The sequence below is a fragment of the Aethina tumida genome, chromosome 5 (genome assembly GCF_024364675.1).
Source record: "Aethina tumida isolate Nest 87 chromosome 5, icAetTumi1.1, whole genome shotgun sequence".
Taxonomy (NCBI): Eukaryota; Metazoa; Arthropoda; class Insecta; order Coleoptera; family Nitidulidae; genus Aethina; species Aethina tumida.
This window is the reverse complement of record NC_065439.1, coordinates 10,530,191-10,558,026: the sequence shown is the minus strand read 5'-3', so window position 1 is coordinate 10,558,026 and position 27,836 is coordinate 10,530,191. Positions and strand designations below refer to the sequence as shown.

The 27,836-nt window shown below is 29.5% G+C and overlaps 1 protein-coding gene across 1 annotated transcript; it reads left to right on the top strand.

Moving 5' to 3' along the window:
• Window positions 1-456: 456 nt before the first annotated feature.
• Window positions 457-27,792, top strand: LOC109595977 (uncharacterized). The gene is made up of 8 exons (XM_020011426.2): window positions 457-706; window positions 16,623-16,779; window positions 17,335-17,466; window positions 24,602-25,237; window positions 26,370-26,578; window positions 26,792-27,014; window positions 27,222-27,473; window positions 27,534-27,792. Exons 1-8 carry the CDS (start codon window positions 665-667, stop codon window positions 27,563-27,565), a joined length of 1,683 nt encoding a protein of 560 aa, XP_019866985.2. The 5' UTR covers window positions 457-664; the 3' UTR covers window positions 27,566-27,792.
• Window positions 27,793-27,836: the final 44 nt, after the last annotated feature.

Here is a 27,836-nt window from a genome sequence, read left to right as displayed (position 1 = left end):
TAAACTGGTGAAGAAAACATCAAGGTTGTGGTAAATTCAGCTGTTTAAGATGGAAATTTTGTGTTAAAATGAAGTGCTAACAGGGGTTGAGTGGATTTATATGTTTTTAGTAGTTTAGTAGGGGGTGTGTTTGTCAGAAAAAATTCAAAACAAGTCTGATTTTTTACACGTGTTGTTTCAAAATTATCACGGTCTTTGTACAACACATAATTGAAAACATTTCATTTGAAAACTGCAGTTTTCCTTCTGAAACGAAACATGTACGATGATAAAAGCAATGAAAACAGGACTTTTGCCATGATAAACCTTATAATTCACCCCTAGAATCCCTCCCCCGCGTTGAAGTGACGTGGGGGCGGCGGAACGGGAGTCAGTTGGTCCACGCCAGACCAGAAACTTACGCACTCGTGACGGCCGAGCGTGAAGTGAGCGTGAGCGGCAAAAAGGGGGCCCCCGTCTTCATTCACGGTCCGGACGACGAGACTTAAGCATCGCGCTCCGGAAGACGCCGTTCAGTCGTCGAGGCACTGGCACGTATTCATCACGGACGTCGCGACGCGCGGGACACTTTTTTTGACGCGCGAAATATTTATTATTTTTTGGGGATTTATTTTTTGTGGTGTGTGCATGTTTAAGGGTCGGTACTGAAGTGCGGTTCGTCAAGATGCGGTTTTTGACTGATATTTATTGTGGGGTTTTGATAGTGGTAAGTTTTAATATACTAATATTTTTTATTTAAATTTAAAATTCAATTGTGTCACTGAAAATTATTCAAATATTAATATGCATTATTATGTTCGATATAGATAATTTATTTAGTTAGGTGATAAAACACAAGGACAAGATAAAAATTTACAAAATAAATAAATTAGTCGAAAAATGTATTTTCATTTTAAAATTTTATTAAAATATATTTATTATTTTATTTTTTTTTAATTTTTTATTTATAAAATATTTATTTAAAAAATATATTTAAAATATAAATCAATTTTTATATTTTACATTTAAATAAATATTAATTTTATTCAAATCGATAAATATTTTTGTAATATTATAGTTAAAAAAATTAAATAAAAATAAGTTTTTTGAATAAATAAAAATTAATTTTAACCAATTAAAAAAAATGGAAATATCAATATAAAAAATATTTCTTGAGTTTAAATATTAATACGTTTTATTTATATATAATTTAAACATATGTAATGTAATTGGAGACAAAATAGAAATAGAAATAAAAAATGTAGCTTTGTTGAATCTAACCAAAATTTAAGTTAACTGATCTTTAAAAAAACATCTCTAACAATAATAGTACAAACCAACAATTTTAATTTGTCATCAATCAGTTTAACAAAAATCCATATCATTGGAACCAATTAAAATAAAATTTAATTTGTGCAGTTCGTTAAATCCGCGTTCAGTGATCCCGCAACGTTGCGGAAGGCCAAAATTATATAACAATTTGTATAACATTTTAACAACAATTTGATAATTCGCAAAATTAACTCCCACATTTGCCAATCATTTTATTAACGCGTTTCTGCGATTTGATATCTCAAAATGTTTCACACGGTTATTTAAGATCAGGGCGTATTAGTCAACACGCAAAATGTTTCATGTTTCAGGAACAAATATCTTTTTAAAAGTAAAAAAACCTGAGCATGATATGTATGTAAAGGGTATACCCCACTACCAATGTATCATAGTTTATGATAAAAAGTTATGACATAATTGGGTTCACCTCTTCGGTGGTCAAATTTAAGATTTTATTCTCGATTTTATTCAGTAACATATATAAACTAGTCCTTTGGAACAACATTTGGTAAAAGGGATTTTTTTAACTCTACAAGTTTAATTTTGATTTATTTTCTTATATATTACGACTCTGTCGCTTATGTACGTTTTATTTTTTGGAATATTTTAATATTTTATAAAAATATTGTTTGTCCAATCTTCTTAGTTGAAAAAGGTACACCCAGAAATATGTGTGACCGTTTTCAAGATATTTGGATTTAGAAAATTAAAATGATGCGTTGTTGCACTATTTACATAAATTCAGCTTTCTAACAACAAATTTGCTAAACAACTATTATGTTTCCGACAAGTAGAACGTTTGTCATTCAGGTTTGCCTGAAAAAGAGTAGTTACCTACCAATTTTGTTGTTAGAATAATAAATGGTGCCATATTTTAAATGCAATTAGATATTTCAAGGTATAAAAAAATAAGATAAATACTATCTAAAATTTTATATTTTTATATTGGACATGAAATTGCAAATAAAATTGCTTTACCATGTCTAATAGCTAAACTTAATAATTTTTGAGTTATTATTTTTTTTTCCAAATATTTTGACATTGATGGTTTAACAAAATTGTCAGCAAAGTGGCCAATTTTGTTGCTGAAAAGTTCGTTTTTGACATACACGTTAACTAATGGTCATCTTAAAATATAATAAAATAAATTTTATACAGAATATACATGTTAAAACATTAGTTTTTTATATTCAATTTAATTATAAATGGTATTTCACCACCACGACAAAGTTTATATGAAGTTTCGGAGTACTAATAGTGGTTCCTTATAGTTTTAGTTAGATCTTCAATTTTAAAATATATAGGGTATTCCATTGAAATTAATAGAGTTTATGTAACATCCGGCAAAACCATAAATGAAATGTTGTTCAGAATTAATTAGAAAAGTCAAATTATAATTACTATAAAAATTTCAAATCCATACATATTTCTATTACTATTACTAATATGACCCATTACTTAATGAACACCTTATATATTGAATATGATACTTGAAAAGTATATTTTGTGATTTAAAATTATTAATTTTTGAGATTTCTTCCTAACTAATTATTAAAATGGTTATAGAAATATTTTTATTCATTAATATTTAAATATTTTTGATGTATTTAAATTAATATTAAATATATTTTTTTAATTTTTTGTTGAATTCATACAATTTATTAATTGTAATAAAATTTAGTAGGATATTTTTGGGAATTTTTGTAGAATAAGTTTTTTATCATTATTTTATTGATTTTTATTACATTTTTTATATTAAATGTCTGTAAAGCGGCCAATTTTGTTACTGAAAACTTCATTTTCGACTTACACGTTATAATAAAACAAATTTTATATTTATTTTAATATGCAAATCAATTATATTAAAATATGCATGGTATTCCACCACCATGACAAAGTTATTGAAATTTTAAGATGTTCAAATTAAACGCAAGTAACCAACACCTTGTATGAAATTTGGGTGTACTAATAATAGTTCCTTATAGTTTTTAGTTAGATCTTCAATCTTAATATATACAGGGTGTACCATAATAATAGAATTAATTTAACATCCGGCAAAACCAAATGAAATGTTGTTAAAAATTAATTAGAAAAGTAGTTTAAGTCAAGTTATAATTGCTATAAAAATTTCAAATTGATACATATTTTGATTATTATCACTAATATGACCCATTATTTATAAATTTATTTATTTTTGTAAATTTTTTAAATTATTTATTAAAGTGGTAATATTTTTATTTACTATTATTTTATAATAATATTTTTCGATAGTTTTTGTATTTAAGTTAATATTAAATATATTTTTTAATTTTTTTACGAATTCATATAATTCATTAATTATAATAAAATTTAGTAAAAGTTTGATCTTCAAGGACATTTTTGGTTATAATTTTTTTTTTATTTTATTGATTTTGATTAAAATTTTATATTAATTTCTATATTATATTAGTTTACATTTAGCTACAAAATGTTTTAAATATTTAAAAAATATTTTTAACATAAAAGCACAGTTTGAAGAGTAATTTTCGTAATAAAAAATCCATCATAACCATGACATTGGATCGGCATTCACATAATTATAAGCAAAACTCCGCAATCCGCGTTTAATTAAATCAAGACATTAATTAAGAGAGTGAACAATGCGAGCAACGGTACGTATGGGAAGTTGCACATTTCAAAAAGTCCTCGTGTTTTACCTGAAATGGAAAAAAAATGATTATCTTTGTTGCATGTTCCCATATATACACACATACATACACGTATACAGACAGAAAGAAAGAAAATGGGCACGTTTAATTGCAGTGCAATTGATGCAAACTACAAAATAACGCGTCTCGTCTTGGGAATTCTCACTTGTAATTGAAACGCAACTTCGACATCCTGCGTTAAAACTAACTAAATGTTAACATTTCAAGACTGTTTCTCACTCGTTTTTATTTTTAATGACCGATTATTAACGACCTGCTTAATGTTCGGTTTGTGACCTAAAGTATTTTTTGTAGTAACACACATCGGAAATTGTTTTGATTCGCTTTTAGTGCACTAAATCCATCCCTTGATCTCGATGAATCCTCGTTCATTTATGACCTATTAAAATGGGGTCCGTGATTCATTTATCCACCATCTGCCATAAAATCGGAATATGCATGAGATAATGTACTTCCTGTCTGGCATTTTATTACGGACACTCCAAAAATCCACTCCTCCAGGATCAACGGAGGATCATCCCGAAGGATTTTTTTGTTCTAAAGGGCATCGTTTTGTTACACCATTTCCTTTTATTGCGATCGAATTTCCAATCCACTCGGTATTTATTTAAATAACGTATTCCGATTTTTGCAATGTGTGTCATTTGGTACAAGTACGTGTTTTTTAATGGGTTTTTATTGCCTTAAGTCGCAGTTCATTGTACGAGTTTCTGTGGTGTTTAATGGGTTGTTATGAACGCCCATGTAACATCGATGTCGTTCATAACGGACACACTCTATATATGTATTTGAAACTATTTAATTTTATTCCGGTTCAATTCAATTATTAGTTTAGTAAGTTGGTTAAAAATTATTCTGCGTGTAACTAATGGAATATTTGTAGTTGTCCAGGCAGGTCATGAATTATTGTAAGTCTGGTGGTCTTGAGAATTGGGCCAAAATAAAAGAAAATTAAATTTTGTCTCAGAATGCTTAGGTCACCTTTACCTGAACATACACCAATTGAAAAGATTCGTGCACATTTCAAAAAGATACAATTGTAAGCATTATTTTCTCAGTAATCAATGGTATGCAGGTAACAGCTCTTTGTCCAATCCATTGTTGGGTTACATTCTAGAGAGGAACTATATTACATAACATGCTAAACGAACGGTTAATTCCTGTTCAAAATATAGACAAATGTGATTTTTTTTTATGAGTGCCATATGTTATGCACTTAAATTTTAACTCAAAACCTAACGGTAGATTTTAGTAGTACTTGAATCTTTGGTGACACACCTATCCTTTATAATTATAATCGAAAGTTAATCTGGAATTTCATAGTATAAAATTAAAGTAAACCTGCTCGAACGTTAATTATTCCTTTGTAGTTAAGACGAATTAATTACAGAAAACTGTAATTTTATGATTTTGTGTTTTATTATGTAGACACCATAATATTAAGAATGTTGTTAAAAGGGTATTTTAGAAGCAAAGACAAAAAACAATTTTCCCCCGACTAATTACATTTTCGTTTCCCTTTCAATATTGTTCCGATTCCTTGGAGTGAACGTTTACTTTATATGAAATTCGATTCCACTTGTGTTTGAGTCTATTTCCTCCATTTGAGAACCCTCACTTTTCATCTGATTTTTTAAAAGCCATATTAGGGAGTGTCTGCAGACTATAAATCAAATTGCACTCTCCCTTAATAAACAACAGTCAACTTCAAACTTCGTTCATAAAACATTTACCTATGAATAATGAAATCTTTTAGGAATGATTAAATGTGCAACAACATACCGAACTTGAAAACAGCGACGCAATTAAACGACAACAAAAGAGACGCACACAACGGGGAATTGAATTACGCGAAATCAGCACGCATTGACCCCAACACACTTGCTTTCATTGCCCCCCGATAAACCACCATCCCTCACATGTGTCATCCGAACAAGTGGTACGCTTGCATCCAATAATCTCAATCACTGTTAATCGATAACATTCAACTTTTGTCCACATAAATATTGACATTGTTTTGAGTTTGTCGCAATGAGGTGTAACCAGCATAAAAGATTGTTCCAGTGTTGATTAAAACAAGCAAGCATGTCGTTGTGGACGAAAGGGCGAGATGAGATGTGATTAGATTGTGTATTTTTAAAGAGCAATCGCGCACTAAGCTAAGTAGACGGTTAATTTTTAGGGTCGTAGATCATTTACGGCGTGACGGACGCAATTGCTCCCCCGGGAGCGTGAGCTACCGTCCACAACAGTTGTTCAAATAATGAATTATTCGTAGTGTGACGGCGCAATAATATTCGCATTTGCGGACAGTACTGTCACCCCCTGACTAATTTTTCCAACCCTCAGCACACGATAATTTTGCAAAGTGACGAACACTTACTTCGCCGGTAGGTAGATTAATGCGAATGTGGCTGAAGATAATTAGGTTTTCTCATCCGAAGAAGTGGGCAAGACATCGGCGACTGGCAGGTTTAATTACCATCCGGCGCTGGATGTTAATTACGAGTGTCCGTCCGCATGAGTGGACGCAATAAATCCACCCCCCGTTCCACGTGAACGAGAAGACGCCCGAAATACAAACAAATCAGTCAGTCGGCTTCCTGCAGGCCGAGATTAGCGCCGCCATTTATCAACCCCTGCACGAGCGACGCGACCCTTTTACTTAACAATTTAACATTTCCATCTTCGAGGGAGTTTAAATACCGGTAATCCGTCTAAAGTTTTGTGTGATCGCGCGACGGTTTTCATCAGTATCCGCAGGCGATTTAGACGTTTCAAAAGCGGCCGGGATGCGCCCTTATCGCGACTTAAATTACCGGGGGATTGTTTGACGAGCTCTTGTTTTGGATCCGAGGGAGTTATTAATTACCTCAATAATCGACTTCCTTCCCCCAAAAATTTCCATTCCACCACCTTTATTAACTGGATGCAAAATTTTCTTACTGTAACGACTGCAAACCAGAAATAAAGTCATTTACATTAAAAAATAATTGAAAAATTTTGTTATAATGTTATATACGATAATAAAAAATAAAAAATAATAAAAAATATAAAAATATAAACTATGGATAATAAAAGCAATCTTCTGATCTTGTTCTAAAAATTAATAATCTTAAATATAAAAATGAGATAAATTATTTTTTTGAAAATATAGTAAAAAATATTATAAATATAAGGAACTATGAATAATAAAGACAATCTTGTGAGTTTGTTCTAAAAATTTATAATTTTAAGTATAAAAATGAGATAAAATATATTTTGGAAAATATAATAATAAAATGTTATAAATATATTTAAGAAACTATGGATAATAAAGACAATCTTCTGTGCTTGTTCTAAAAATTTATAATTTTAAAAATAAAAATGAAATTAAATATATTTTTGAATATATAATAAAAAATATTGTAAATATATTTAGGAAACTATAAATAATAAAGACAATCTTCTGAGTTTGTTCTAAAAATTTATAATTTTAAATATAAAAATGAGATTAAATATATTTTTGAAAATATAATAATAAAATGTCATAAATATATTTAAAAAATTATGGATAATAAAGACAATCTTCTGAGCTTGTTCTAAAAATTTATAATTTTAAATATAAAATCGAGATAAAAATATTTTTTTAATATAATAAAAAGTATTGTAATTATATTTAAGGAACTATGATGAATAATAAAGACAATCTTCTGAGCTTGTTCAAAAAAATTATAATTTTAAATATAAAAATGAGATTAAATATATTTTTGAAAATATAATAATAAAATATTATAAATATATTTAAGAGACTATGGACAATAAAGACAATCTTCTGAGCTTGTTCTAAAAATTTATAATTTTAAAAATAAAAATAAGATTAAATATATTTTTGAAAATATAATAATAAAATATTATAAATATATTTAAGAAACTATGGACAATAAAGACAATCTTCTGAGCTTGTTCTAAAAATTTATAATTTTAAAAATAAAAATGAGATAAAATATATTTTTGAAAATATAATAATAAAATATTGTAAGTACATTTAAGAAACTATTAGAGAAAATCTTTTGAATTCACTTCTAAAATGGATAATTGTTATTACTACGATGCTATTTCAAGAATTTATAAAAATAAAAAATACGATTTCCACCATTCGATTAACATGATATTATGAACATATTTAAGAAATTAAGGACACTAGAGAAAATCTTTTCAGATTGTACAAAAAAATACGTAATTTCGATTTGTATCATTATAATTTTGAACATATTAAATTTAAAATTGGTGAATGATAAATAAAATATTTATTGTGCATTTATTTAAAAATATATTTATGAATATATAATATAATAATAAGACATTATATAAAAATATTTACAAAAAAATGTACAGCTGAGATAATTTTCTGAGATTGTTCTACATTTTGCCATTTTCTTGAAACAATGATCAAATCCGATTATACCAATTTTAACCGTAGTAGCTAAATTTAAAATAGGTTTTTTTAATATGTATTCAGCACTTAAATTGGAATTGGCTGGAGTCTCTATAAGGTGTGTAAAACGTAAAGTAATTGAGGTTCAAACCTAATTAGAGTTAGATCAAATCTCGTCTTAATAAAGCATTGTTTTCACCTCTCAACACAAAACCGAGTGATTTTTTTCCCGTCATCTAGATTCCACTTAACTGTAAGCAGCGCACAAAAGAAAGGCCAATCTCGGCCACTATTAATAAAAACCAATTTTCCGAGCCAGTTTCGTACTGTATCGAGATGTAAGAGCGAAACCGACAGTGTTCGATTGTTATAATTTCGAATCATTATCGAGCCATTAAAGAGGTTCGCGCTAAAAGGTATAATTTCTTGGTCACGATTCGTCGCCATTTATAAATGACTGTTTAACAAAAATTGTTAAATCACTTAAATAGGCTAAAACTAATATGTGTAATTTTATTAGAAAACCGCCGATCCGAGCTGGATAATTTACAGGCAAGTTAAAACAACCCCATCCACTCTTTTGTCCATTTAATTAGCTGGAAACGAGAAAAACCTGCCATTGTGTACCAAAAACAGAGTTAATCAGCATTTCTTGTCCAAAAGTACTGTGTTCACGAAAAAGGCAAAGACTGAAAACTAGTTCCTCACTCTTTATAATGCTTAATGGGAATCGCGTTTTACAAAGGTAACAAGAGGATGAACAAATGAACAATGTCATCCTAAACGTTTCAATTAATTCACTAAAACTGTAAATTTAATTATGAATGTACTTATTAATGCGTTCGGCGTAATTACGCGAGATCCAATGCGTAAAAATTTAATTAACTAATTGATAGAATTCCTTCAATTGTACTTCTGCATACAGAAATGTGTGTATTTTCCTGTCAATTGAGTGGGTCAGTTCTTTAAACGGGCGGCACACTCGGTTTCGATTAATGTAAATAGTCCATTCGCACAGTTCACAAGGTATTTAACAGTTTCCTGATTGACATGCTCAATTACTTTATTTTCCGAGCTTCCAACCGGAATCTATTCACGCAACCGCAATTACAACTTGCATATGTTGGTTTATTTGAGCGTTGAGCGTTGGATAATTTCAGGAAACAGTTACGTTATATTTTTATTTACCGCTCAATTATTTGTGATTGGCGTTCATATTTTTTGTTGGACTGATTGATTGTAAGTAACTGCATGCATAAATAATGACTGAAGGTGTGAATGTTCATTTGCACCATTATAGTTGTCGGGCTTTTTTTATTTAACAAGTAAAAACATTAATAACATGTTTTTAAAAATGAATTAGATAACAGTAATTTTAAATTAAAAAAAAAAACACATAATTTTAAATATATCAAGAATTATAAAAATATTTGAAAATTTGTGAACCGTAAAGAAAATCTGAGAGTTGTAAAAATACCTAATTTTGATTAGATAATAGATAATAACAAAGATTTGTTATTATTTTAAGCATCTAAAGTTTGGATTATCGGGCATTTTAAATATTGATTTATAAACAAAATATGGATCCAAATATTATTGACCATCTGTTACTTTCCATGAAAAAAGGTGTTTGGAAGTTATTCATAATAATGGGAATTTTACAATCTATAGTAAAAACCCCATTATTAGATTTAATTAAAATATTAATTAAAATTTATTTGTAGAAATAAAACTTTAAATAGCATAAGCTGCTCTACTTTCTGCCAGCCTAAAACAAATAATCCTCAGTAAAATTAAACTCTTTATTTTTTTATTTTTGTTATTGTTAACTATGTAATTGTTAAATTTATGAATGGAGGAGAAAATATTTTAAAATTTTGTAACAAAAATGTCCATTCGTATGTTGTTATTATAGGCGTTTATAATGCTATTACTTTAATAAACCACTCTATTAAACATATGTTTAAATACGGTATGGCTTATTTGAAAACAGGACACTCTCATAAAATTTGTACTTATTATTTCGTTTTAATCAACTTTTTGGTGAAAAATAAGATAATTCGTGCTATTTTTGAGAGTTTATTCCATATACTACTTAATTAAAAAGAATAAGAACAGCATTATGAATATACATAATTTTTTATGGTATATACCCATTTAAGGGGGGGTGCTTAATCTAGTGGAGTAATTAGATTTTTTGAAAAAAAAATTGTTAATTCATACCTAAAAAATTATCCTATAGATTTGGGATTTGTATTATAAATATATATTATCATACTTCAAATGGACAAGAAATATTAATTTTATGCGAGTGTCTCGCTTTCAAATAGGCCGCACTGTATATGATATTAAAAATTAAAATGATATTTGTGAAATTGTGAACCGGACAGAAATTACTCTAAAATTGTTCCGAAAATGTTGTTTTTATTTTAGGTGCTTATAATTTAAAATTGCTGATACATATAAATCATGTTTTTCACAATTCAAAAATTGAAATAAATTGAGTAGTTCCAAATAAAAAACTTATTTATTGGTGAATAAATAGTTATTATTTTCAGTTTAATTTAAAGATATTTTGTCGTCACAAATAATGAGTTTTTGTTCAGTGAATCTATGAAAAAGAAATGAATGTTTATGTGATAAAATTTTTACAAATTTATCTATGAAAATCTTTGATTTCCAGTTTAAAAAGTAGTTGAAAAGTTGAATAATTTTTGTTACCTCGAAATGGATCTATACAGTTTAAAGCTTTGATGAATAAATAGTTATTAAAAAAATATTTATTAGTTATAAAATTGTTAAGAATGTTATCAGATACAATTTTTACAAATTTATCTGTGAAAATCTTTATTTTCAGTTTAAAAAGTAATATAAGTATAACTGAATTGAATAATTGTTGTTACCTCAAAATTGATCTATTCAGTTTAAAGATTTGATATACTTTTTGAGTGTTCTGCTTAAAAGTATGTTTCTAAGTACAATTATAAGTCGAACATATTATTGGTAAATAAATAGTTACTTAAACTACACTATTCTTCTTTTTTCGATTTTTTTGCCCTATATATATATATATATATATATATATATATATTAATAAACTATGATTAGCCAAATTTTATTTTTTTAGAACACTAAAGAGACACAAACTAAACTAAAGACCTCTGAAGATGGTAGCCACTTGTGCTAGAGAAACGTTAGGTTACAAAACCCTTAACCTTTATATTAAACTTAAAGGATATCTGGACACTGTATAAGATACTTATTAAGATTAGATTAGATTAAAATTTTAAGAATATATTAGTGGTGAATAAATAGTTATTAAAAAAATACTTATTTTCAGTTTAATTTAAATATATTGTGTCGTCACAAATAATGAGCTTTTGTTCAGAGAAATTATAAAATTAATAGGAATGTTTATCAGATAAAATTTTTACAAATTTATCTATGAGATTAAAGTTAAGGAAATATTTAAAAATACTGTTTTACCGTTCAATTAAATATACTACATATTGTCACTATTAATTTAAACATCTAAATTTTGAACAGTAGAGAAAATATTCAGAGATTGTTAATATAATAATATAATAAAAATATTTGTTTCATAGTTCATTCATACATATTAAAAGAATTATGAATAGTTTAAATTTTGATTTGTTACTTTTAACATCTATTGTGAATGATAGAAAACTGCGGTTTTCACTATTAGATTAAAGAATTGTAGGTAAAAACAAAATTGGGTGAACAGTTAGATTTTTATCGAGAGGAAGTGATTGACGCACGTCTATACACTTGTAAAAATATTGTGCGGTAAGTAGATTTGAGCGTCGTGTGTAGTAAAGTATTTACGCCATATGGACCGTAATTAGTCTAATAGTTGCAGTACCGCAACGCAACGGCCTTTGAAAACGCCTCATCCGAACCCAATTACTCGTTTCTTCCAACTTTTTATGCGTTTCGTTTGCCGGAATGCACGTAACGGCGCAAAAATAATGTAATGTATCGATTAATTCGGTGAGACCATTCAATAATTAAGAGGAAAACCGTCCGGCCGCCCACCGAAGTTTCCAATCAAAAGTGAAATTTAATTACGGCACGCACGCAACACAAACGGGGCGGTGGAAAAAGGAAAAGCCGCAGGTATTTCCCGCTCGGGGATTATTAAAACACAATTAAAAGGATAAACCCTCGAATGTTGACTGCAATTTATCAACGCGGAGACGTATTTAATTAAAATCCCCCGCCGATGTAATTACATAAATTTACACCGCCGCGTTATTACTGCAAAATTCAATCTGTGTTTTCGAACGGGAAATATTGGAAAATGCACCGGCGGAATTTTATCTAATTTCCACGAACCGATTGTCTAGTTTCGGTACTCACAATCGGTACGTTTATCAAATTTTTAGGCAGGTAAAAGACAAACATTTGACTCTCCCCCCAAAAAACATTTTTACACCTGTTTTAAGCACAAAACAAATATTACCGTTCGTCTTGTATTTAAAGTTCACAAAAAACCTAAAGACGTCAAAAGATACCTTTTGTTCATAAACACCATTGTGTTTTATTTGTGTTAAAGAAAAATAATAAAAGAACAGCACTTTATATTTATTGAAATTATTCATTGTTATTAAAGATTCGATCGAACGAAACGCGTTTCCGTTCGCAGGTGAAAGTGACAAATCCATCAAACGATTATCTGTCGAGCAAAACGATGTTTAAAACGCACCAATCGCTCTTTTATTTTGCATCTCGTTTATCCCGGTCACCTGAATCCTATGCACCGAATGAAACGTTCTTACTTTTTCCTTTCGATTCACTTAGAATTTTTAAAATATTAATTGTTATTTTATCACCACTTTGAATTCATATAATCATTATAAATGGAGTTACAATAAGTACACATTTATTTTATGTTTTAATTAACCTCTTTACACATCCCTTAACTAGTGGGTCATAGTTAATTCTAAAATCTAAATTTAACCTAGCTTACCGTATTCAAAAATGAATAATACGAATGGAAGAATATTAATTGTTATGAACATATTTCAAAATTCTGTAGGTTAATTGGATGATATTAAATATTTCTTAAAAAACTACTAAAATCAGTACGCATTGGGATTTGAATGCGAGTATCATCTAAATACTCAATCGATAATCGATTAACAAAAATATATGTTGGGCATTTTATAATATTTACTTATCTACGAGTTATAAAATTTAAAAGTTTAGAGTAATTTTTTCAAAATCTTTAAACTTTTATCTTCGTTATCTTCTAAACTATAAGAATTATGACATAATTACATATTTATTTTATGTTTTAATTAACCTTTTTACATATCCCTTAGCTAATGGGTCATAGATAATTCTAAAATCTAAAGCTATTTAACCCAGCTTTCCTTATTCAAAAATGACTAATACGAGTAGAAGAAAATTAATTATTATATATGCAGGGAAATAATATTTGTCCAGTACGTATATAAACATATTTCAAAATTCTATAGGTGTATTTGCTTTTTCTGTCTGATTTGATTGGCCAAAGAAATAACACATAATTGGATAAATTTTAAATATTTATTAAAAAACTATTAAAATCAGTACGCATTGGGATTGGAATGCGAATATCTCCTAAACAGTCAAAGTAATCGATTAACCACAGGAGACCTTTTTTGTAGTCAACAAAAGTATATGTAGGGCATTTTATGATGTTTACTTATCTACGAGTTATAAAATTAATTAAAAAACGTAATTTTTTAAAATTCTTTAAACTTTGACTTCAAAACAGTTATAAAAAAACTGTAAGAAACTTTTTTGAAGAACATTCAATATCCTACAAAAAGAAACAAATAAATAGAAATTACACTATTCTTCTTTTTTCGATTTTTTTGCCCTATATATATATGTATATATATATATATATATATATATATATATATAAATTAATAAACTATGATTAGCCAAATTTTATTTTTGTAGAACACTAAAGAGACACAAACTAAACTAAAGACCTCTGGAGATGGTAGCCACTTGTGCTAGAGAAACGTTAGGTTACAAAACCCTTAACCTTTATATTAAACTTAAAGGATATCTGGACACTGTATAAGATAGAAACATGCGGTTTTCTTCAATCTTAGTAAATTTAATTGCTCCATAATAATTTAATAAAAATAAAAAATACAAAGACACCTTGGCAAAAGGAAAGAAATTGAATTAACAAAAAATTCATTTCTTGTTATAAGTGTTTGGTTGTGACGGTTTATGTCCTTGGAATGTACAGCCCAGCACGATTTTAATGATGGATTTCTCGAAATAAACGAATGCAACTCGTTTTACATGGCCATCCATTACTTTAAGACGTTCCGTTGCAACATGCGGTGCTTACAACAATTTGTGACATTTTTATGAAATTCTCACCAAAGGGACGACGAACCAGTGACCTTTTCACATTTTATTTTTTTCACGTTATTCGCGTTTTACAGTAGGAAATAAATCATTTAAGTTATTTATTACAGATTGGTGTTTCACTAACTACTGTTATGAAGTCCTGTTAAATTTTTATTGTTGTGATTTACGCGTTTTTTATTGTTCTGCGATGTTGCAAAATTTTCAATTTTCTTTCTACTTTTTTTACAACAACATCAACAGAACAACGCAAGTGGCCCACTTTACACACTTGTTTATTTGTACAATATAAAAAGGCCGATTACCAAAATGTATAAGTGATTCAAGCGTTCTTTTGTGGGTGGGACCGCTACTCGAAACGGAACTTTTCCCAAACTAAATACGTCGAACAGGTATTTAATACGTTTAAAAACTTTATTTTAAAATTAAAACACGTAGCCTTTTTTCTTCTTTCACTTATCTGAAAGTTCCCGTCGACGTCTCGAGTTGGAAAAATATAGTCTCGAAACTTTTGAATTCTATCTCTGTATATTAAACGTTTTTATAAGGAAAAGTTGTACGAAGGTATTAATATAATTTTATCTATCGGGCGAAAGTTTTCCACGGGCAAAACGGTAAATAATTGTTATGTATGCAGGATCGTGATAATAAAGTTTTCCTGCAGACGCATTAACAAAACACCCACTATTGTTTTTAATGCAGTGTTATTAATCGCTCGTGTGTGTTTTATACGGTTTTGCTCTGAGCATTATTTCCCTGATTTACTTGTGATTACGGTCTGAATACTAATGAACGAGAGGAAAAGTCTCACTTTTGTTTTTTATAATTATCAGGAAAATTTGATATTATGGTTTATAATTCTAAGAATTTATCTAGTTATTTTTTTAATTGTTGTCATTTATATTAAATAATTCTTCAACTTTTTCTTCAAGTTTTTTTTTTTTTAATTTGATACTACTAATGGAGATGGAAACTATGGTTAAGAAATTCTTAATATTGTATAATATTTTATTTTTATGTTTTATTTATTATTATTTAAATTAATTAATTCTTGAATTTATGTTTTGTTTTATATTCAGTAAAACGCAAATAAACATTACTTTTTTAACTAAATACTTTTTAAACTAAATTATTTTTGTAATTTTTAAAATTATTATAATTTCTTTTCCATTAATTTACTTTTTTTATTAATAGAAAAATGTGAAAAGTGCTTAAAAAGTTATTTTGCATTTATGTTGTTTTAATAATTATTATCTCTTAAATTGACTAAGTTTTTTTATTTAATATGGAAATAGGGAAGGAATTTAATTATTTAAAATTATTATTAAGATTAATTAAAATAAACATGATTGTATTTAAGAAGTTTTTAAAATCAAAGGTATTTATTTCTTCATAATCTCAAGTTATAAGTAGTTAGTAGTTTTCATAATTTTGTATGTCTGTTTTTATTTAATTTTTAAATTGAATTTCTGTATTTTTTGAAATATTATGTATTTTTGTAGGTTTAAAAATTATTATGTCTTAAATTAATTAAGTCTTAAGTTTTTTCATATTTATTAGGGGAACAGGGATGGAATTTAATTATTTAAAATTATTATTAAAATTAACGTGATTTTATTAAGTTATAAGTTTTTATTAAATTTGTAAATTAAATTAATTTAATTTCTGTAGTTTTTGAAAATATTATATTTAAAGAATTTTAAGGTGTTTCTGTAGTTCTTTAAAATGTCATCATTTATATTAATTAGGAAAAGTGAGAAAATTGAAATGTGTATTTTTTGTTTAAGGTATTAGCACACGTTTGCGGTGCGACCCGCACATTAGGAGACGAGTGCGCGAACGATTGGGAGTGTCGCGAGGAGATCGCCGGCTCGATATGCCACAAGGGTCGGTGCTCGTGTCAACCGTTTTACGCCCGCGTCAACCAGACCACATGTCTCCAATGTAAGTAGTACCCCAACACCATTCTCCGTACGGAACATCGAACTCTTTCGTTCTGGTTACGTATGTACGGTTATCAGTTTCTTCGTACTAAAACACACGATGGTACCGTGAAAATCTTTTTGTAAATTTAAATTAAACGTAATGGACGAATGTTGGGACGAGAAAAAATCATTCATCCATCAATGTTAACAGTACCAATCGCAATTAAATTAGTGATTATGCAAACTTTTTACGCGTCACATGCTCAACAGAATAATGGCGATACGAACCACATACACTGGTTAATTATATCCGATTGTACCGTACAGTTGAATGTGTTCTTAGTATGCAAAAGTCCGGTCGTTCTATTAGGTGTCGGTACCGTACTGGAGGTGCATACGCGGACGTCTTCCACTGCGACTATTTATCTCTGTAATGAGTAAACAAGTCGTCAATGCGTACGGTACTTCGAGTAACGTCTGACAAGTGTACCACTTTGGCACTAACGAACGTTCACATTCTTGTTGTTCGGTACTCCTAATGGGAAACTGTATAAACATATTTTCAATTTTTCAGCAACCCTATTGGGTTACGACTGCGTGGTGGCTGAACAGTGCTCCCTGAAGGTGGCGAACAGTAGCTGTTTGGACGGCGCGTGTCGATGCGTCGATGGTTTCCTGCAGTTCAGGAAACACACATGCCTGGGACGTGAGTATCCTGCTGAAATAATTTTTGTACCGACCCATTTCCTGTTATAAATATGCTAATTTTAAAACAAAACTAAACTGGAAACTTGGAAAAATAACGTCACAGATCCAATAACATTAAATATTACTAATATTAAAATACTTGTTTCGTCACAATACGATGAAATACCAAATTCAGCTATAAAGATAAACTTGATTATGCAATGGAGTTTAACGGTTTTCAGATTGTCTCGTCTGAAAAATGAATAGAAATTCCTGTAAAGATTTTGTGTGTTTTAGCATAAATTGACGGTATAGAAGAACTTCAGGTAAATGCTACCGTTACGCATAATTGCAGCATTGAATTCCAATCGTTTGATAGTTTTAAAATGTGGCACACGAAAAATCATAATATCATAACAGGTAGCGGTGTAAAAATAAACCAGTAGGCGTTAATCAAGCTTCACTAATCAAATCGACTCGTCTAGCTTCATTAAACTTTAAAGAAATGTTGACCTAATTGATTTTGACAAAAGGAAAACGAAGATGGATTATGAAAATAATAATAATACTTATTAGTGTCAGTACAATATAAATTGTTTACATCGGAAATGCAGTATCAATACAAATATATGAAATCAAATAAGTAATATATGCTATGAATGCTATGCATATACGGGATGTTCCAGAATTTGTGGGCAATCTCTCGGATTCAGATAGAACACATAAAAAGACTAGCACAAATTCAATGGATTTAAGTCAGGTGATCGAGAAGGCAAAAAATAGCATTAATTTGTTAAATCTAGTCCGTTCCTGGCAAACTAAATAACCTTACTTGGTTACTATCAATTTAAAAATTATTCAATTCCACCTAGTAATTTAAAAGTTATTTAAAAACAAACGATTTTCGGGGACGTCCATTATTTGGAATATATTTTAAAATGTACCATATAAAAAGCACAGTTTTAGATTAAACTAAGTGGCATTGTTATACTCGTAGATTAATAATTCATAGATCTACACTAAAAGTTTAAAAACTAATAATCTATAAACACTAGTTTATAGATTATTAGTACTATTGGAATGGAAAATAAATTCTTCAGTGTCTGTAATTCATCAACGAATAATTAATAATAGACAAAATTACCTTCAATTCACAAAAACAATTCAAAATTCTTATATACACGGTCATCATATTTGTGCTAACACAATTTTGCTATTCAGGATTTATCTTAAATTATTTTGTTTTACTTTATAAAAATGTTATTCATTTATTCATTCTTTTTTACATAATTTGGATTATTTAAAATATTTTAAATTTCAATTTAATATTTTATTATTTATTTGTTTTTAATTTAGAATAAATTGAGTAATTTTTTTTATTAATTTCTAATATTTAAATATATTTAAATTATTTCGACTTAATATGTAATATTTAAAAATTATAAATAATTTTTTGGAATTTATGAAATTAATTTACAAAAATCCATATTTTTCCTTAAATAATTGTTTTAGAATTCCTAAGTAACTTTATTTGATTATTTTATCATATTAGAAGTTACGATATAAAAAATGATATTATATAAATTATTATTATTAATTATTTTGTACTATATAATAATTTTGAAATATTATAAATTATTATTGTTTATAATCTATAGAGTTTTCCATATTAATTAATTTTAAAATCATTTTTTTATATATTATACATTTTTGTATACAGTTTTAAATTGTTTAAATTAAACATATTTTATTTACATAAATTTTGTTTTGTAAAAATTTTGTGTTATAAATAATTAAATTGATCATTATTATAAATTCTTTAATTCACTTATATATTTTAACATCTAAAAACAGGTGTAGCAATTTTAACGTACTTTCCACTTTAAATTCTCCCATTAAGATGTTTTTTGCAATCTAACAAAATGTAAAATAAATTTATAAAAATATGTATATATTATTATATAAGATTAAGCAAAAGTCTTAAAAATGTATAAAATACGATTCGAAGAAGTACTTCATTAAAACAATAATTAAAATTTATATTACATATACATATTTAAATTATAAAAATTCATTAATATTCCGAAAAAATATTAAATTTATTAGAATCGGCAATGATTTAACTAAACTAATAATGTTTATAATTTTATAAATGATTGATAAAAACGGTGATGCTGTTGGAGATGTAGTGTCATTCACTTTCAATTACCTCTTGCGTTTCTTTTCCGAGTCCCACGCTCGCCAAAAATTGCCGCTCCGTGTTTTCTCATGGTTTTACAAGTGGAAATTATCGTCGACATGGAGACGATCTCCGGCTAATTTGCATCCCAATCAGATCATAGATAGGCGGCCACGTTTTGTGTCTCTTCGATTATTTTGGATGGGAAGGAATTATTATTTTACATAATTATATTCTCGTTATGTTCTCCAGTTCTTATTGTTAAATCTATTATTGCTATTATAATAAAATAGAATTCAATAAAAATTTATTGAAACAATATGAAATTTAATTCGATAAATAACTTTATTAAATATAATAATAATGATTAAATATTAATTAAAATTGAGAAAATGATTGTTTAACATACAGTGAGGTTGTAAAGGTCTTCCTTCCTGATAACTATTATGTAAAAAATGAAATGTAAACGCGTAGATAAAACAAATGTTTTAGTATTAAACAATTAATACTTTTATTGTTGTGGTTTATCTAACCTGATCACTCATAAGTCAGTAACTACATTTATTAAGATTAATTAGGAATCATTAAATTTAGGAAAATTTAATATAAATTCTTAACTCAAAGTTGCATTTTTGCTATTAGCTTCATGTTACAAGTCGAAGAACAGGAGGATGAAAATGGTCATTGGCATGAGACAATGGAGCATTGTGTCTTCGTACGTTTTATATGGGATGTTATCCGGTTGCAGTTATATTTGTATGGTGGTCGCATTATTTCCTTTTCATCGACGTTTCATTATTCAAGAAACGTTGCGTAACCGTCGGCTCTTCTTCCTTTCGCAATATTGATTTATTAAAATTTATTTTGATCGTGTCTGTTTTCAAAAAACTATAAAAAAGCAGTAAAAATACAAAATTATTGTGAATTCCAGTAATGTAGTATTAACTTATCAATTGTCGGAAATGTTATTTATGATTTTAATATTTAAATTTAGAATAAAATAAATATGTTTAAATAATTTTTAAACTTTTTTAAAGTTTTGTATGAAATTGTTCAATTTACCCATCACACTCTTTCTTGAGTTAAGACTTCTTTGAAATATTGTGCTACCAAGTTTATTATCTTTAATCAATTGTTCAGATTCACGAGAATCATCGTAATCAACTAACTTTTCATCACATGTAACAATACGTTCAATAAAAGGCTCATTTGCGTGTCGTGCAATGAACGTATTGGTAATTATAAAATTACTAATTTTGTTATCCTCATTTAATTTATGTAGATCAGGCTGTCTAACTTTTTGATCCCATTTTAAAAATGAATTAATCATCTCAGTTAAATGTCTGTTCTTCCAGACGTGTTACATGAGGATTTTGCAACAAATATTACTTAATGTTAGTAAAGGCAGAAATCTTCATGTTCAATTTAAATGCATTTATTGTCACTTTTCACTTACATCATTTTCTTTACACTAATTTTTGAAGAATTATTGTACTAAAATATACAATTTAACCAAAAAAATAGCTAGAAATATAAGGCAGCAAAATAATATAATTTAGCTAGGATAAAAATGCTTTTAAATAATATTTATTATACAATATAATAAATAAGTCATTTACCAAAAACGAAAATATCTATTTTCAGTAAAAAATAATTATGTAACTTTAATGTTTTATTAAATATATTTTATGTAGTAGAAAAGTAAAATTAAAATTTTCAAAAAATATTTAAGTTTATTAAAATTTCTAAATATTTTATTTTTCCCTAAAAAAATTACTTATCATTGTGCAATTATGATGCATCTTATAAAAAAAGAATAATTGTCTTTCTCAAAAGTTATGTGCAATAAATCAATACCACTTTAATAAAAAAAATATCTAAAAATACAATGCAGCAAAATAATAAGATATAGCTAGAAAAAGGATAAAAATGCTTTTAAATAATATTTATGACACACTTTAATATAAAAATGTTATGATATTAATATAAACTGTAGAAATTTATTCAAATAAATCATTTACCAAAAACGAAAATAACTCTTTTTCAGTAAAAAATAATTATGTAATTTTGATGTTTTATTAATTATTACTTTATGTAATAAAAAAGTAAAATTTAAAATTCCAAAAAATATTTAAATTTATTAAAAGTTCTAAATTAATATAAACTGTAAAAATTTATTCAAATAAATCATTTACCAAAAACGAAAATAGCTTTTTTTCAGTAAAAAATAATTATGTAATTTTAATGTTTTATTAATTATTACTTTATGTAATAAAAAAGTAAAATTAAAAATTCCAAAAAATATTTAAATTTATTCAAAGTTCTAAATTAATAATACTGTAAAAATTTATTCAAATAAATTATTTTCCAAAAACGAAAATAACTTTTTTCAGTAAAAAATAATTAAGTAATTTTGTTGCAATAAAAAAGTAAACTTAAAAATTGCAAAAAATATTTAAATTTATTAAAAGTTCTAAATATTGTGTTAAACTATTTGAATAGAAAAAATATTATAAATAATGATGCAAATAAAACAATAGTATAAGAATAAAAATTATGATATTCCCTTTATTCATTTTCTCTAAAAAAATTACTTATCATTGAACAATTGCGATGCATCTTTTACAATTAAAAAAGAATAATTGTCTTCCTCAAAAGTTGCGTGCATCAATTACTGATCGGATCTAAAGTGAATGGGCAGTAGTTAGAATAACCGTTAAAAATAACGCACGCCATTAAAACTGGATAATGAGAATTTCACAACAATGCACCTTAATTGTTATCATTGGTTTCTGGTGTCCACGGTCGAGTTGCAGATGAAACAGATGCCACCCGAGTAGACGGCCAATAATAATTTAATTACGAATTAATACGCAATTAATTTAACCCAGGTTCAATTACCATACCGGTATTCCAACTAGCGCGAATTTACACAGGTTGTTAACAAACTGCCCGCCAACGAGGCAGCAAACATTTTTTCTTACTACCTCGGTCGAAAGTACGTATTTTGCTCCCCGGTTCCACGACAGAAAATAGTATTTTACACTACAAGAGAAAAATACTATTTCTGTCGTGGAACCGGGGAGCAAAATACATACTTTCGACCGAGGTAGTAAGAAAAATAGTATACACTACACGGGAAAAAAGTTTGAGATTCCTGCCCTGCGCGCCATATTGCCCGAGGCGTAGCCGAAATAGTAAGAAAAATAGTATACACTACACGGGAAGAAACTCAGGAATCAGGAATCTCAAACTTTCTTCCCTTGTAGTGTAAAATACTATTCTTAAACAAGTGACGAAAACCTGTATTGTGTTAATTGGGCGAGGAATCTTTAATTTTAACATTGAAATTTCATTAAACTATGCGAGAAAATATTTAAATGAATAAATCCACCAACAAATAATATTAAGTTTTAACGCAACAGAAATGGATGGCAGAAAATGAATCGTTGCAACGCATCAAACCCGTCAATTAGCAGAACAACGGAAGAAACGCAATTACTTACTGTTAGTTATTAAGAATGCATCGGCAATGATTAATTAATGACCCTGTTCAACTGCTTCGAAATTTATTGTCTATAATTGCTTTTGTTGAAGTGGCGAAGAATGAGAATTCAGTGTATACAAAATATTGAGACGAATTCTATAATTAAATTATAGTTGATAAATGTCTCATCAGTGAAACGATTTGTGAAAACCTCTAACAATAGCTTTACTTATAGATTATAATTTGAACTAATTATTTATGCCGTACAATACAAATAGTTGTTCGGGTTTATTGGTTCTCGTTTGTTGGAATTATTTCCTAACGTTTCGCTAGCACGAGTGGCTAACATCTTCAGAGGTCTGATTTGCTAGAAATTTCGTTCTGTTCGTTGGCCATTCTAATGAGCTTAGCGATTTTGGTGTTTTTGAGCACTGGTGTCCATATTTTATCAAGCTTCAATGCTTCTTCTTTTCTATTGAAGTTGATTCCGTGTTTATGGATTTCAATTGCTTCACTAATCATTCTCTTGTGATACCCAGTAGTCGGGCAAGCAATTGTGTATCTTGGAATTTTATCTTATGATTTCCATCTAACAGTGCATGTTCAGCTACAGATGGCTTGTCTGTTTGTCCTAGGATGCAGTTTCCTTTGTGTTCCTTAATTCTAGTCCGATATCCCAGAAGCTGTTTGATGGTATCTCCTATCTTTGGCAGACCTAAGACTGTGTTGAATCTTCCTTTTTGCTACAAAAACTGTATGGATGTTGTTTATCTAGTTTTTCTTGTCTATGTTTCCATATCACGAAAGTATCATTCACATGACGATACCAATCAGAAGGTTTGTGTTTGGAAGTCACAATCACTTTTTGTTCAAACTTATCGATAAAGAAATTAACGATCACTGGACTAAGAGGAGTGCCCATTGCTAATCCTTCAATCTGTTCATAGAACTTGTTGTTCCAAACTATATAGCTTTCAGTAAGGCACATACGGAAAAGATCCACTATATCTGGAGGGAATATTTCTAAAATCATGTTTAAGGAATCACTGACATGAACTTTAATTAAAAGTGACACTACGTCGAAACTGACCAGTCTATCTTCCCGCCTTAAACTTTACAAAAAAATATTTCTATTGTACATCATCATATTTCAATTTCTTTTTATCCAGTTGTGCTTCCGCGTTAAATAATTGTATTTCCATTACGTGTCGTGTTAATTTCCCCCCATTTGAATTACAAATTGGCCGCGGAGCATTAACGCACAGACGTTAACATGTGCCCATCAATCTTGCCCGTCACGAACAATGGATCAAGTGCAGAAGACGACTTGGAAATGTGCTCATTTCATTTTTATTTTAATCGATCGAGTTTTCGCCATTTTTCCAGACAATCCAATTAACAATGCGGGGAATGCGATCGATGCACATTTAATTAGCGTGCTCAATGCCATTTTATGTTTTCGTTTGATTTTTATTTTTTCGTTTGCAGCCGCCAGGCCGGGAAACGTGTGCTACAGCAACGCGCATTGCAGACTGTGGACGGCGGACAGTCATTGCGACTTCCTCATCCCCAATTTGTTCGGACGTTGCCAGTGCAATTCGCCCTTCAAACAGTTGGGGGATTCCTGCGTGCGATCGGCCTTCCAAACCAAAACAGCCACCACTACACCCGTTAACGTTCTCACAACCGAACCGGACATCAATTCGAACATTATCGTTGACAGTAGCACGCCTGTTGATAAGAAAAAGGAGGATGACCAACCCACAACCGTTAACAAGCCAACAACTCAACCTCCAACAACCACAACAATCGGTGACTTAAAGACAACGAATCTGTTCATAGAAGAAATCACGACAGAACCCGTCGCCACCACTACTAAACCTGCCTCTATAGGTTTAAGAAAAAGGATCCGCACAACTTCAGCGCCTAAAAATTATCGCACAACCCCAAGGCACAGGATCAAATACAAAAATGGGTATTTGAAAAGGAGGACGACGACAGTTCTGCCCAAAGTGGTGACAACTGTCTCACCGCAGGATGCAACCACGAGGGCGAATGTGGGGTTGAGGACGACGACGATGGAGCCGGAGGCCACGACTATCGTGGTGTCTCCCAGCACGACCAGTAATTATTTTCATGTCGTCAATCGACTTCACTACTATGATTTATTTAAATAGGGTAGATTTGTATGGGTTTTGTAGGTAATAAACGTTCATCAGCAGACGAAAAACTTATGGGAATTGTCGATGTTGAATATTTATAGCTAATTCAAAAACTCCAATAGAAAAGAAAATTCTCTAATCTTGCAACCATGGAAGTTATTCATTCAAAAATAAAAATAAAAAATCATTATTAAATATAACTCAAATTAAAAAATGAAGCCGTAACAAATTACGAGGTCCAATTAGTCCTAAATATTTATGATTTCCCAATTAATTTATTTCCCATTGAATTTTTATATTTAGCGTTCAGGTAATTACGATATGAATGATGCATTAAACATTGTTTAATAAACAAGGCTTCCCAGAAGCCAAATATGGTCACCTTGATTAGAAAATTAATCAAACTGTAAAATTCGAGTTCAGTGTACTATTAACAATCTTCTTCTCCCACAAACCGGCAAAAAATAACAGCGTCATCTGAAATATAATTATCTGGTTGTTTTTAACAAGAAATCGAAATTTAACTAGTAATAATCCTTCAGGAATTCCGGCATATTGTTGTCTCTACAAGGCCGAAGGTGTGTAAAAATGGATCTATACGAAAGTGGCTCTTTTCAAACACTGAATAACAGTTATTACTTAATAAAAAGATCCAAATTGATAAGTCTTTACTTGTTAGGTAAGTGGGTAAAATGCATTATACAACTACCATTGAAAAGTTGCAGGATTCTACATAGTTCATAGGTGTAGTAATCTGAAAACGTGAGAGTAATTACAGTAATGGAACAAAAAGTAGTTGGTAGATGGCGTGGGATTTATGGTACCACCTTAAGAATCACCAATTAAATTATCGTTATAATTAGTCTCTGCATTAATTTTGCAGATTTCTGCTGCTCTTCCGATTTGTCAACGCAGGAAATTGTTGAAGTAATTAAGTTTTTGTCGTACTGTCATACTCATGGGAAATTGAAAGTACTGTAAAGTTTTTCTTGAAGGCCAATGAACTAGTCTCATTCCTGCTGAGAACGGAAACCAGTCAAAACTACCCTTAAACTTTTCCTTGCTTTTATATTAATTCAAAGTTAAAATAACAGCTGCCGCACCAACAACAACAGGAATTAGGACTAGAGTGGAAAAAGCCGATGAAGCAGTAAGTCTAGGCCTTCCCTGCGTAACAGATCTTCAATGTCGAGCAGCCGACCCTTCCTCAAGGTGCGTCGAGGGTGTCTGCGACTGTGCCATCAGAAACAACGGAACCGGATGCTCCGCAAGAAACCGAGGCTGCATTCCTGGTACCTTCCAAGTAAGTCGTTTCAATTCCAAGATCGCTATCACCCATTGCAAGACAAGATTTACGTCCTAACGACAAGTAACAAATTACGACACAACTGATTTACTACGAATTACCCACGTGAGGTTGAACGAACCGTACGCACTAACGGACAGATAATTGGCGTTTCACCTTCTTCAGACGGCCTTGTGCTCCACAACCGGTTACGGAAACTTTTTTTTTCAGTGTCGGAGTTCGGGGACGTGCATCAGTTGGTTCTTCGTGTGCGACGGCAGGAAAGACTGCGGAGACGGATCGGATGAAGATTGCAAAGGCGGAAGATGTCCGGCGGAAGCTTTCAGATGCAGGAGCTCCGGAAAGTGCGTGTCGCGGGCTAGCAGATGCGACGGAGTTAAAGATTGTCCCGCCGGCGAGGACGAACAAGACTGTCAGGCCACCGGTAAAAAAGGTACGAACTGAATTTTTAAAATGAGTGTGAATCACCGGTTATAATGATTATTAATGAACTCATTTGCATAATGGATGTACGTTTTCTATTTATAAATCAAGCAAACAGTTATTCAACTTAATTGTTATTCGGTGAGCACAATAATTGTTGCTCAAGAATATTAAAATCTGGCGTAGTACCATTATTTTATTACAATTTTTTTTTCAGGCTGTCCTGCGGACACGTTCCAGTGTGCAGACGGTAAGTGTCTGCCTGAATATGAATTCTGCAACGCGATTATAGGATGCAGTGACGGCAGCGATGAGCCGGCGCACATTTGCAGGGGAAGGGCTCGGCGGCGATTGTCTGAGTACTGCCCTCTGCGTTGCGGCAACGGACGCTGCAGGTCTAGCGCGATTGCCTGCTCCGGAAGAGACGGATGCGGTGATGGTACTGATGAAAATCACTGTTCAGTTTGTAGTAAGTATTCTGATTAGATTAAAAATTATGAATTGTTAATCCAATTTTGTTTTGTTTCAGGATGTCCGATAGTACAAGGAAGGAATTTATAGTTAATTTAATTTTTTGTTTATTTTTCAAATTCTACAATGCCAAAAATTTTGTAAATTGATTTTTATCTCGAAACTATACGTTTTCTCGCTTAGTATTTAATGTTAGTTAGGTTAGACGTAATGCTCAAAAATATTTAATTATATTGTATTGATAGATATTTATTTATATTGTATGTAAGACGACTAATTATATAAGTTTTATGTAAAAAATGAATGTACTAAATAGATTTTTTGTTTCATTTTTAACGTTATCCTTTCCAAAAATAAAAAA

Bases quoted from the DNA above. Each gene is read 5' to 3' on its own strand.
- LOC109595977 (XM_020011426.2), top strand. From the start codon at position 665: ATGCGGTTTTTGACTGATATTTATTGTGGGGTTTTGATAGTG. The intron at 25,238-26,369 runs GTAATTATTTTC...TTAAAATAACAG, and splicing joins GGTGTCTCCCAGCACGACCA to CTGCCGCACCAACAACAACA. The intron at 26,579-26,791 runs GTAAGTCGTTTC...TTTTTTTTTCAG, and splicing joins GCATTCCTGGTACCTTCCAA to TGTCGGAGTTCGGGGACGTG.